At 30.6% G+C, this 13718-nt stretch overlaps 1 protein-coding gene across 3 annotated transcripts in view; it reads right to left on the bottom strand.

The window, feature by feature from the left end:
* Nucleotides 1-610: 610 nt before the first annotated feature.
* LOC142620043 (uncharacterized) overlaps nucleotides 611-13718 on the bottom strand; it is a 28847-nt gene continuing 15739 nt past the window's right edge. For all 3 annotated transcript variants that reach the window (XM_075793484.1, XM_075793482.1, XM_075793483.1), the window contains exons 6-9: nucleotides 10774-11511; nucleotides 8544-9281; nucleotides 2749-3639; nucleotides 611-1771 (exon numbers count right to left, since the gene is read on the bottom strand). In XM_075793484.1, the coding sequence (XP_075649599.1) occupies nucleotides 1703-1771; nucleotides 2749-3639; nucleotides 8544-9281; nucleotides 10774-11511 (2436 nt within the window). In that variant the 3' untranslated portion in view covers nucleotides 611-1702. The remainder of the gene's footprint in view (nucleotides 1772-2748; nucleotides 3640-8543; nucleotides 9282-10773; nucleotides 11512-13718) is intronic.

Genomic DNA, 13718 nt, shown 5'->3' with positions numbered 1-13718 from the left:
GGAGGGAAATCCTTATTTATCTGATTGATGACTGGATCAATTTTGGGGCTATCCCACCATTTTACTGAGACTGTTTAGTAGATTGTTGCTAATTGCATAGGACCACATGTTAATCCAATGGATTTTATACCTGATGGTCATACGCAAGATTGCTGGAAATTAGGAATTGTGATGGTTGACTTGGAATCTTGAGCTAAAATACCTGAGGGCATCCTAGAGGGGTTTTGGGAAGATATGAGGGGTTGATCCAAACATTTCCCACTATTTGAGAAACCATGTCAGTATTTGCCTGTTGATAATTTTGTCAAACATTAAGAACCAATAAATTGCTAATGTAGTGAGTGGTTATTGGTAAGTAAAAAGTGATACAAGTATGTAAACCAATAAAAATTTGTTAACTCAATAGTTTGTAAAAGGCGAAAACCACATTTTCACGCGATTCCTACTTTGGTCCCTATCTTTTATTTTCACCGTTTTTAGTCCCTATTTAGAAATACGTCTTTCATTTTAGTCCTTATTGTCAGTGCCCTAATGGCAAAGTCCTACGTGACGGAACTATTAAAATAATAATAAATATTTTATTTTGGCATTAAAAAATGCCACGCCAGTATCTAAATTAAAAAAATTATTTTATTAATTTTAACTAAATAAAAAAAATAAAAACAGAATTAAAAACCAAAAATCACATGAATTGAGATCTAAGTGTGCCTTGAACAAGAACGACAAGAACATAAACCCAGATCTAAGAACACATACCCAGACCCATAAATTTAAATCCAAAATAAAAATCTCAAAATCACAATTTTCTCAAACCCAGCAAAATCATCTAATCCTAAAGCCCCAAAGTATCAAATCAATCCAAAAATACAACACAACCGATCCAAACTCATAGAAACAAACCCAACATTCAAATCCTAAACTCATCACCAGGTGAAGCTTGCCCCTTGTCCAAAACAAACCCAACATTCAAATCCTCAAACTCCTCGGACCCAACGAACTTGGCAGCTTCATCAGACCCACCAATCTCCTCATCAAGAACATAGGACACGTGTATGGTGCAGATTGGAGAGAAGTGTTTGGCTTTGAGGTTACGAATGGCCTCGAGGTATTGGATAGCAATGCACTTGTCATCTTGGGCCCCACGGGCGTAGATGTGACCGTCAAAAGATCGAACAACAGAGAAAGAAAGGTGGGACCATTTGGAAGGCTCGGCGGGGACGGATTCGATGTGGGAGTTGAAGAGGAGAGAAGGGAGAGAAGGGTTGGAGCCAAGCCATGTGAGGAGGAGGATGGGTTTGTCCTTGTTTGGAGTGAAGTGAAGAGTTTGGACTTGGAGGTTAAGGTTGGGAGCTTTAGCTTGGGTTTTGAGGAAGGAAATGGCAGAGGAGTAGTTTGGGTTTGGGTGGGCTATGTCTCACCCTTATCCGTAACACACCAATACATTAAGGCAAACTTTTTGATCCATCCAATAATGTCTACAACTCTAACATCACAACCAAAAACAAAAAGCACTGCATCACTCGTTCAACAATAAAAGTTATAATGTTCTAGAAATCAATCATTAATAAATTAAAAGATCAATCCTCCTTTGAGTCATTCTCGAAGCCATTCTAAGTATTTTTCTCTCCATTTTCACTTGAATCTTAATGAGTCATCTTCCAAAGCTATCACCAACGTTTTCCTGTCTCCCCTTACTTGAATCTTACATTGAGTCATCCTCCAAGTCATCAACATCACTTTCCTCTCCGGCCTCACTTGTGCTTGCATTGGTCTACAATAAAAGAGGTTCAAATTAATGCCCCAAACGAAAACTAATCCAAAAAACATAAAGAGATGAAAGAGAAAATTAATCCCAAAACAGCATAACACTAGATCATGATCTAATCAACAATCACATTCTTATATACAATAATAAATGCAATTGATACCTAAGTCAGAAGATCCAACAAGCACAACAACAAATATCAAGTCTTTTCTAACCAAATTCCTCAAGAACAAAAATAAGAAGATTTTTTTTTTTTGGTCAAACCCAATAAAGAAGAAGATTAAATTAGTGTTTCTATATCAATGTAAATGAGTGAGATATGCTTGTGTAAAAAAATCTTATCATTTTGCTATTATCTATAGGAGAAATAGGCACTTCATCACCGTAGAAGAAAATTAAGTTCATTTATAAAATGGAAATTTATTTATGTCAGCTAGATATTAAATATGAGAACCAAACTCCCACACTTATAAAATAAAGAAAAAAATGTATACTATATGTGCTTGTCTGTAGATGAATATATGAAAAATAAATGTATAGCTTATTTATTTGGATTAAACTTGGCAAGAAACCAAAAGCATAATACATGGCAGCGGAAGCAAATTATTCCACCAAAAGCCTTCTAAAAATGATTGCCAAAGTGGCACGTGCGTTTGTCAATAACTTTTTCTTTTATCTTTTAATTTTAAACTAGTTGAATTCACTTTTGTTTTAATGAATAAACTAACTCAATATTAAATAAACTAATTTAAAACTAGTTGGATGCACGTTCCAGTGCATTGCACCTTTTAACTACCATTAGTGAAAAAGTATATTAACAATTGCAAGTGTTATACATATTATATATTTTTAACGTTATGTTACCGTGGAATTTAGGATATGTGACCATTGGGTCATCATGTCACTTTCCTAGTGTTAGAACTCCAACAAAAATGCTTTTAAGAATTACATAAAATAAAAACGTGAGAACATAGTAAACATACCTTCTGAGTGAATAGTTGTCGCAAGCATGGATCATTGTTTTTCTCCCAACATCTTTTTATGAAGGTATTCACATCTTCGATCACCGGGAACAGACCTGTTTGGTATGGCGACCAATAGTTTCCGTCCAGCCCAACATGCTTTAGCTTCTGCATGCTTAGGACACCATTAGAGAAGATCTTCAATTCCGGGCATCTGCCCACATTTAGAGATTCCAGTGATGGGAATTTTATGGTGCGATTACCCAAGTGGAAGAAGCTTCCCAGAGTGGGTAAATCATAAAGGGACAAACGTTTCAATTGATTGAAACAAATCTCATCTCCTACTTCGCCTTCTCCCTCGTTTGTGACTATTTCTCTCATTCTTTTGCATTCAAATAAACGCAATTCTTTGAGTTGGACCAAACTTTTGACGGTTGAGGAAGTTGCCAAACTAATCAACCCATGACATTTCGATACTCTCAAAGTGTGTAAATTTTGGAAACACTTTGAGGATGGCACTAAATTTTTTAATCTGCCGCAATATGAAACATGTAGAGACTCCAAATTTTGAATGCCCCTACCTTGTTGAGAGTTTTCCTTACACAAATGCATCAACTTGGGCATTTTAGATAGATGTAAAGTTGTCAAACGTTCGAACATCTCAGCATATTGTCCTTCGTTATCGACGATTCCACATGGACAAATTTCTTCCAAGAAAAAATTAGCGATGTCAAGCTCCTTAAGATTGTACAATCCTTGAACAAATACCCAAGGGAATGCTGTTGACCTATCTTTGCTGTACAGCCCGAGGACTTTTAGTTTGCAAGAGAACTGTGCTTTTAATCGATCGTATGTCTGATTTATGGTATCATCCCAATTTAATTTCAATTCTTCAAAGTTAGACAGTGTATCCTGGGAAAGATCAAAGCATTGAACAAAAGAAAGGAAAAGTTAGTGTTCTCAAAGTAAGTTTAGGATAATATTCCCAACTATCTCAAGTAGTGATCCAATGTATCTAAACAGTGGCGAAGTTAGGATATCAACTCAATTGGGGGAAGATTAAATGACAAAATTGAAAGTATAATTAAATTGGAAAAATAATAATGAGTATGAATAACAAAACAGGTACACAATACTATGATATGTAATTGTCACACAAATCTCTATGATATTGTGATTGTCGGCGAGTCCATCGACAAGCAAAGTCTATGTGGGCGTACTTCTAGAGTCATTGTGTGACTCGATGAGTTCGGTGTAAATGTCGTAGGTTTAAGGATGTTCTGTCTTTTATGCTTGGACATGTGGAAACACTTCAACATGCTGCGTGATGGACTTGTAGAAGAAATGGGGTTTAGGATTTTGATATGATTAGTTTTAAAATGAGTTAAAATTAAAGAGAAATGAGTTAAAATTAGCTTTATGTATGTTTTATTTGGGGCAATTTAACATCAGATAATATTATATATGATTTTGGGGAGGTCATGGGGCGATTGCTTATATATGATTTTCTTACATCAGACACTAATATTATATATGATTTTCTAAAATCAGATACTATGTCATGATTGATTATCTTATGTAACACCATCTCACACTGGAGTAAACCCCACAAATGAACTACTGGTCTGTATGTGAGAGAGGCATAGTATGCAACTTGAGGGATTTGGTTTAAAACAAAATCACTCACGCACAAAAGTTTTGAGTACAAATATGCACAAGGTGTTTTTTTTTTTTTTTTTTTTTAAGGAAATATAAAAAGTAAAAAAGATCCAATTCAAATAGAGTTTGCCACTTGTGGTTTTAAAGGTGTGTTTAAAAGCTGAATATTTTACCTTTTTTTAATTGTTAAATATGATAGATTTCAATTTATAGAATTGATTGCATTATTATATTTTCTTATTATCATGTTAAAACAACTAGTGATTTTTTGGGTGTGGAATTTGAACCTAGATCTTTTTTATTTTTTACAGCAGACTTTATCAATTGAAGTAGTTGGAACTTACAAGAAAAATTGTAAGCCAAAGACAAAAATAACCAACATAATATGATGTTAGGATTTAAATATCTTAGTTTGTATGAGCAAACATGTGAATCAAAATTTGTCTTGTTATAGTCTTTAAAGTTTATAGGTATGTTAAGATAGGCGCTCAAGGTTTTGTTTCTCAGTGTGCAAGAATGAAAATTCGATTCATTTCAACTGATCAAAAACTTATAGTTTTAATCAAGGTTGTCAAAATCAAATCCTACGTAGGATTGTTGAAGGTAGGTAGAATTATAGATCGTAGGATTGGATCATGAATCATAAGATTCTACATATTTTCAGATTTAAAGCAAAAAATACATTAATAATAGCTTTGTATGTTGAATAATCACGTAAATTATAAATTCATCCATAAAAAAACTTACATTTGCATCATATAAGTAATTTACATGTCATATATTGCTAAGTCTATACTAACCAAACAAATATATTTAAGTTTTGACTTAATGTATTTCAGTACATGTTTAATTAGCAACCAAATACCAAAATATTTATCAAAACATACGCAAAATATTTTCCAAGTTCTAAGTTCTAAATTTGAAATCTAAAATAAGTTAGCAAATGGAAACTAGCTAACTACAATATGAAACCCAAAAGCAAAATGAATATTAAGGTGAACATTTAATTATTCCCATTCTAAGGATTTTATAACCACCATCCTAAATTCCTAATTATCATCATCCATTTCATCATTTATTTAAATATTATATATTTGTATACTAGAGCTGCAAAAGACATCAAAATACAATTTCATACTAAACTATTCAAGTTATACCCCTCAACAACAATTAGGAAGCATGCTCAAAAAATCAATCAATCAATATACACATACAAGCATAACTAATAATATTATATATAAAAAATGTTTTAGTAATATTAGAACAAAAATTAGTATATTAATCAAACAAATTTAACAACATTATAGCTTAAAAGACAGTAAAGTCAACATCAAATTCTTCATTTAGAAATGATGAAGTATTCCTTCATTTTAATTACAAGTGAACTAGAAATTAGAAAACATTTGCTTAGATTAACATAAATTTATAAAATAAAAAATAAAAAGTCATACCATCATAATATGAAAAAAATAAAAACTCTTAAAGTTTCATCAAAACAAAAAATTTATCCCATAAAAAAACCAAAAATTTATGTTTTTGGTATGATCGGTAAGATCCCATACGATTCTACGATCCTACATGATCCTATGTACGATCCTACCATTTTTACAATCCTAGTACGATTCTAAACGATTTGGTGAGGTGGGATCGTAAAAATTGTGCGATCCTACGATCCAGATTGCGATTTTGACAACCATGGTTTTGATAAATCGAAATGCGTTTTCACTAAAATGGATTTTTAGCCTAGCAACCCATCAAGTGATTAGGGTTTCAAATCTATTTTACTTAATATATAAAAGAAAACCTTAAGAAACGTTTTTAGGAACTTTGGAGCTACTCATTTGAGATCTAAAAGTATTTGTGCCTACAAGGGGTGGCATTAGCTTTAGTCTAGGGTGTTCAAATGAACTCCAAGAGCTGGCAAAGAAAAAAATAATAATAATTTCTTTTGTTTGACCTTCTTAAATAAAATTTTGAACACCTTGAGTCCCTAGAGAAATGATATGTACATAACATTTTTACAACAAATCTTAAGTAACAGTTTGTTAATGGCTGTTACAAGAGTGGGCAAAATAGTAATTTTAGTGGTGGATTAAAATTAGAATCGTAACAACGTACCACCTAGAATTTGTTGTGAAAATATTGTGAACATAACACTTCTCAAGTCCTTGACCTTAAATATTTTTTAAGTCCAACTAAAATTAGTTTGAATATGATCCTATTAACAATCTATTCTTGCAAATAAAAGTTACAATTAATTATACTTCTGACTGAATTTGTGAATGGAATAGCTAATTTTAAATGTGTTTTTAATTTGTTGTTTGTTTAATGGGGATTGAGGCATGGGCTAGTCAATTCATCAGTGATTAGCGAATGTTAATAGTAAAAGATAATTAAACAATTAGACAATGAGTGATTATAAAAAAATAAATATAAAAAAATTAGACAAGAGGTATAGAACAAGGGAGTGATTGAATGAAGACAAAAGCAAAAGTTAACACAACAAAAGTTTTCTTAATATAATTACAAAGACCAATAGTTGTCAAAGTTGAGTTGAATTATTAAATAAAAGAATTGTAAAGAGTAAACATATAAACTAATAGATAAAAATATTATAAGCAATTATAATTAAAGTTCACTTAACAACAATAATTAATATGTTTATTGTATTTTTTATATTATTAATTTGAGATTGAAATCCTATTCTAGTCTAATCTGAGTATATATCTATGTTAAGCTTCTTTCTAGAGACTTGAACCCGGCTCTTACTCCCCCCTTCCAACTTCATTCTATAATTAAAATGTTCATTATATTAAGAAATAATATATCAAATGAACTTATAGTTTATCTTTTATAATCTTGGTAGTACTACGAACAAATTTGTAATAAGGAAATCATGTAGACCACAAGATTTTTTTCCTACTCAAGATTCATCTTCTTACTGAACCCCATAGAAAAAAAAAAAAAAAAAAAAAATCATAAAGCTGCCAGTGGTGCCTATTGCTTCCAAAGTCGATACCAGTGTTCATTCTCATACAAACAAAATTGATGAATTTGAAGTTGCTACAAATCAGTCATCAAAGGGGCTGAATCTAATCTTTAAGGGAATATTGCATTTGAGGATTAGAGGTTCACATTGCAGCGAATTGCTATTAGAGATGTATGTGGATCTCAGAACTTAGTTTGATAACTATATTTAAGTTTAAAAAGAATAGAGTTATCCAGTCTGTAAACATTTATTTAATAGTGGACTTGTTCACCTCAGGATTGATAAGGTCAAGTCCTCCAAAGTTTTTCCTGTGTAATTAGTTTGTTTTACAAGTTTTTTCCTTGATCATAAAAATATCAAATGTTTTTTTTTTTTTAGTTTTCCACTCTATGCATGCTATTGATGTTTATCTTATTTTTAAAGACTATTCATATTAATCTAATAATCAACTTGGCCTTAAATGTGATTAATAATCAAATCTGATAGTGGTCTAAACTCTAAACCCAACATGTGACAAATCATATGCAAAATTATGGTTAGAATGGGTCGAGATACCCATCAAAATTGTCTCCTAATTCATATGCGTCAACAACTTTTTTAAAAACTGAAACAAAAAATTTGAAACTAACACAAGATCAGCAAAACATATTAGTCAAACCCAAAATTATGAAATTATTTTAGAACCAAACTCAAATAAAAGTTTAGAAAAATGAAAGGCTTCTCTATATAAATTATCAAACACAAAAATGATACCCTAGTTAGTTTTAAAGAAGATGATTTCATATAAGGTTTTAGTCAATTGGATATCTCAATTATGTCCTTCACTTTCCAAAAAAGAAATCTGAAAAATATCGTTAGGGTAGTCATGAACCTATCCAACGTATCTAATATCTTATTCTGAACATTTACTTGTTAGTTCGTATAGCTTCAACACAGCTACGGTACAGTTGGAAACTGGGCTCCTAATCCTACTACTATTTTTTTTTTAAATCTTTTTTCTTTTTTGAAGTTTTTTATAAATAACCTAATCGAACTATTTATATGTAGTCCCACTCGTCATTTTAGTATTCAAAATTTTTTATTAAATTTAGTTTTTTTATTATTTTATGATAATTACACTAGCTAGTGTCATATACATGTTAACAAAGAGACAAGTATAAATCCATACCTTTTCAATTGGAAAGAGGGGCTGCTGAATCTGAACATGATGCCCCAACTCATCTCTTTCTTGGAAGCTTAACTCATTCGAAGCAATAATCTTCACTTTGTCACAATTCTTTATCCTTAACCTTTTCAACGATGGCCATTCTAAAGTGTGTTTTCCTGGATAAAAATACTTGAGTTCAGGCAGCGATTCAAGATATAGAGAGGTTATTCGTGGGAACACAAACTTAATTGTTGTTTCCACTCCTTCTTCCAGGGCAACAATTTCCTCCAATCCACAATCCTGTATTGTTAGACTCTCAAGTTGTTCAAGACTCTTGGCCACCGAGATCGGAAAAAGACTTTTCAGAATTTTGCAACTAGAAACTTCAACATTACGTAGATTTTGAAATGTCAAAATTGCTTGGAGATCCAAACTCCATACATGCTTAAGCTTCGGAAGATTGGATAACTCCAAGGCTCTCAAATGAGTGGATACCGTATCACAAATTTCATCAACATTTACCCCTCTAATTTCAAATACCTCTTCTACAGAATTGCAATTCCATATCTCCAATTCTTCAAGATTTTGGAGTCTTCTCAACATATTAGGCAGAAAAATGTTAATTAGATTTTTACAGTTGCAAACAGACAAATTTTTTAGTTTGCAAAAGGAATCTGGTACGAGTTGATGATTGTGCCACAACATCTTCAGGCTATCCATGCCACTGATGTCTATAACCTCCAAGTTAGGAAATGAAACCTACAGTTCTCACATATTTATTGACTGAGTCAATAACATAGCCTTTATATTCCCAAATAATTGAGAAAAAGAAGATTTATGTTGGGAATAAGAAATAGAGACAGACATGGGAAAGGTTAAAATTAAATTGTATTCTAAAAAACCACGTGGCTAGTAGCCTAGTACAACATGGAGCAAACTAATGAAAGCATTGAGGAAAAAAGAAACAAACCACCCTTTAATTGAAGAGAAATTCTGTGGGAGTACAGAGGTTAGTTTCTTCAAGTTCAATTCTTTATAAAATGTGATGGCTGTACTCTCGAAATTCAGATAACCAAAAAAATAAAAACAAAACAATTGAATTGTTTGATTTTTAATTTTTTTTTTTTTTGAGAATCAATTGAATTGCTTGATTTGCTTCTGTAAGTTCTCGTGAGTTTAGGGCAAATTATTTAGGTAAGAGATTCTATATATTGTATGAACTGGCATTAAATCACTTAATGAGAAACGATTAAGCGGTCACAAATTTTTATAAAATTATTTGGGATATTGTGTAACAATTGATTATATTAGTACTAGTATAACATCTACTCTAAACAATAGTCAATGAGTTCGAAATAGTTCAACTCGTATGAGTTAATTAACCTTGACTCACATGATTGAAATGCATGATTTCCCCTATACTAATTTTGTCTCCCTTTGTATATTGTATCCCTACCTAACCCTTAGTAAGCTCTCAACCTTCATATGAAAAAATAATAATCTTATAAAAAAAATATAATAATAATAAAAAAAATATTACGTCCACAATATTTTTACAATAATTTTATAATAACAACAAAAATGTTGGTATATTCCAAAAGAAAGAGTGAAAAAATATTAATGAAGTGCCATTTTAGGAGTGGTGGTGCACTTTAACCAAAAAGAAAAAGAAGGAAAGAAAGAGTCATTTTTAATGGAGGAAGACTTTTTTTTTTTTCCCTTGAGAACCTGAAGAAAGGGTTTTGATTGTACTGCACGTTAGGATAGCTGTAAAAATTCGGTGGTGTAACGTGTAACCGTAGTTTAAAAAGAAAGGATTGGACCAAGGACTCGGTGGTGTAACGTGTAACCGAAAGAAATTGATAAAAATAATAATAATAATAATAATAAATGGAGCAGTTGTTTTTTTTTTTTTTTGAAAGGACCCCAAAAAGAATAAATAAATCAAATCATTTTTACCATACAGAGCTCCGTTTAGATTTATATGAAGCATTTAATGGAAATCATTTTAACAGGAAAAAAAAATGTCAACCGAACAATGTCCATCAAGTATAAAAGCTATACAATTCAAACATTTTAACGTGGTTTAACAAAAAAAAGAAAATATTCAAACAGTTTGGTGGAATTATTTGTGTACCTAGACTTACTGATTAACAAATTGTTACAGTATTAGTTTTAATTTTTTGGCTAATTACACTAAGTGTTATATGCTTATATGCACATTAACAAATAAACAAGTAAAAGTCCATACCTTTTCAATCATAAAAAAGGGTTGCTGAACTGGAACATGATGGCCCAACTCGTTTGTATCTGAGAAGCTTAATTCATTCGATGCAAAAATCTTTACTTTGTCGCATTTAAATATGTCCAAATATTTTAGTGATGGCCATTCTGAAGTTTGTTTTCCAGGATAGAAACATTTGAGCTCAGGTAACGAAAAAAGGCTTAGAGAGACTAGTCGTGGGAACACAAACTTAGTCACTGTTTCCAATCCTTCTTCCATAGCAAGAATTTCCTCCAATCCACAATCACGTATTTCCAGCTGCTTAAGTTGTTCAAGACTTTTGGCCACTGTGACTGGAAAAAGACTTTTCAGACTTTTACAGTTAACAACTTCAATAGTATGCAAATTTTGAAATGTCAAAATTGCTTGGATATTCGAACTCCATATATGCTTAAGCTTCGGAAGATTGAATAATGTCAAGACTTTCAACTTATTGGATACCGTATCACATATTTCATCAACATTTACCCCCCTAATGTCAAATACCTCTTCTACCAAATTGCAATCCCTTATCTCCAAAATTTCAAGATTTTGGAGTCTTCTCAACATATTAGGTGGAAAAATGTTCATTACACTTTTACATTTTGCAACGCCTAACTTTTTTAGTTTGCAAAAGGAATCTGGAACGAGTTGATAATTGTGCCACAACATCTTTAGGTTATCTTTGTCACTGACGCATATATCCTCCAAGTTAGAAAATGCAACCTACAGTTCTCACATATTTATTGAGTGAGTCAATAACATAACTTTATATTTCCAAAATAATTGAGAAACAGAAGATTTAAGTTTTTTTTTTTTTTTTTTTTTTTGAGAATGAACAGAAGATTTGAGTTGGTTATAAGACAGAGACAAACATGGGAAAAGTTAAAATTAATTTATATTCTAAAAAACCACAACGCTAGTACATACAACATGGAGCAAACTAATGAAACAAACTGAGGAAAAATGAAACAAACTAGCCTTTAATTGAAGAGAGATTGTGTGGGAGTACAGAGGTTCATCTCTTCAGGTTCTTTCTAAAATGTCATGCCATTGCTCTCGAAATTGAATTTGGTTATGTAAAATCTCGTGAGTTTGGGGCAAATTGTTTAGGTAATATATATAGATACACTACTACTACTACTACTATTTAAGGAGTTTTTCTTATTTAGAATCCTAATTTTTTTTTTTTTTAAATGTCCCTACGTCCCTATGTTTAAGTAAAGACAAAACTAAATATCAATCCGATAAAAATACAACTCTAACTCTCACTAAAAAATTTCCTAAAAAATAGGGTCACTATCTTGTTGATTAAAAAAAAAACTATCCAATTATAAATTAGATTATCAAAATAAAAATTATATATAAAAAATAAAAACACATTTTTTTTTTCTACAATATTTGGCCACTAAATAAGTGTGTGATAAGGCTAGTGTGTGCATACTAAAATACTCTCACACAAATTATTACTCTCTAAAATACCTCTATCTTTAGTTAAATAATTTTAAACAACGAAAATTGTTGTTTAAACACCACAAGGTCCACAACACATTTTTCTACACATTTTTCACCCACATATATTTTCACAAAACTTAAACAACCATGCTAGAAATTTCTTACCAAACCAGCCCGTACCTAAGCTTTAGGTTTTTTAATTTTATCTTTTCTATTAAGTATAAAACTTAGGACACTATCTTTATCTTTTTTTTTTAGAAGAATATCTATCTCATTTTTAAATATTATCCCACGTTATTTTACCTCGTTCTTTAAAAAAAAATACACAGTTATTTATATATTACTTTTAAACATTGTAACACTAAACCATGAAAAAAAAAAAAAAAGAACATTATCGCATGCGCAAAGCGTTTATGATAAGCCTAGTATATATATATATATATATATATATATATATATATATATATATATATATATATATATATATATATATATATCAATATATATGTGTGTGTGTGTGAGAGACATAATGAGAAGTTGTTAATGGTCCCAATTTTTTATTAAATTATTTGGTATATCATTTATGAAATGATTATGCTAGTATCACTTCCATCTATACATTTGTCTGCTAGGCTCTTTTTTTTTTTTCAAAAATTATTAAAATATGCTACTAACTCCACATCTTGAACCCTTTCCTCTCTAGATCCTCAAGCACTTTGTGCATAGGACAATGCCAATTTAGCTCTAAACTCTAATGCAAACACATTAAAATCTTTTAATAGTAATTTAATATTTCCTTTCGTTATATATACATCTTTACTAAATATCTGATAATTTTCATTATTAAAAATTACTCCACAGAGTTCATAAATAAGTAATAACTGCCCAAGTTTCATGTGATGTGTTTCTTTAAAAAAAAAAAGTTCCATGAAATGTGCGGTAAATCTTTAATATTTGAATGAATTATCGCATTGCTTATGTATAATATCTATTATGTGGTATAATATTTAGAGAATTAATTTCAATTATATTATATTTTACTAAAAAATTGGAGAAATTGAAAATTGTTAAAATTAATATAACTAAAATGCAAATATTTATTTATATCCACTAACATAAGGGGACAATTACTTCTTCTTTTTTTTCTTTTTTTTTTTTGGTTGTCTTATACTATATTAAATATATAATTTTTTTACTACGGCTTTTGAGTGAAGTTTGTGGAATGTCTTTTTGTTAGAACCCCTTTCTTTCTTCCTTCTGTTTGTGTGTATGTGTGTATATATATTATATGTCATTAAGAGATAGGAAATTTAAATTGTTTTGGAAAGGACAATTATTAAAAATATTAACATTTTACTTTGATAAATTCACAAATATTTTATATTTTGGCGAAATTAAGCACGCAAATATTTTTGTATTCTAGTATCATATGTGTGTATATATATATATATATATATATATATATATATATATATATA

Source organism: Castanea sativa, chromosome 12 (assembly GCF_040712315.1).
Source record: "Castanea sativa cultivar Marrone di Chiusa Pesio chromosome 12, ASM4071231v1".
Lineage (NCBI taxonomy): Eukaryota > Viridiplantae > Streptophyta > Magnoliopsida > Fagales > Fagaceae > Castanea > Castanea sativa.
This window is presented reverse-complemented; position numbering and strand designations above follow the sequence as displayed.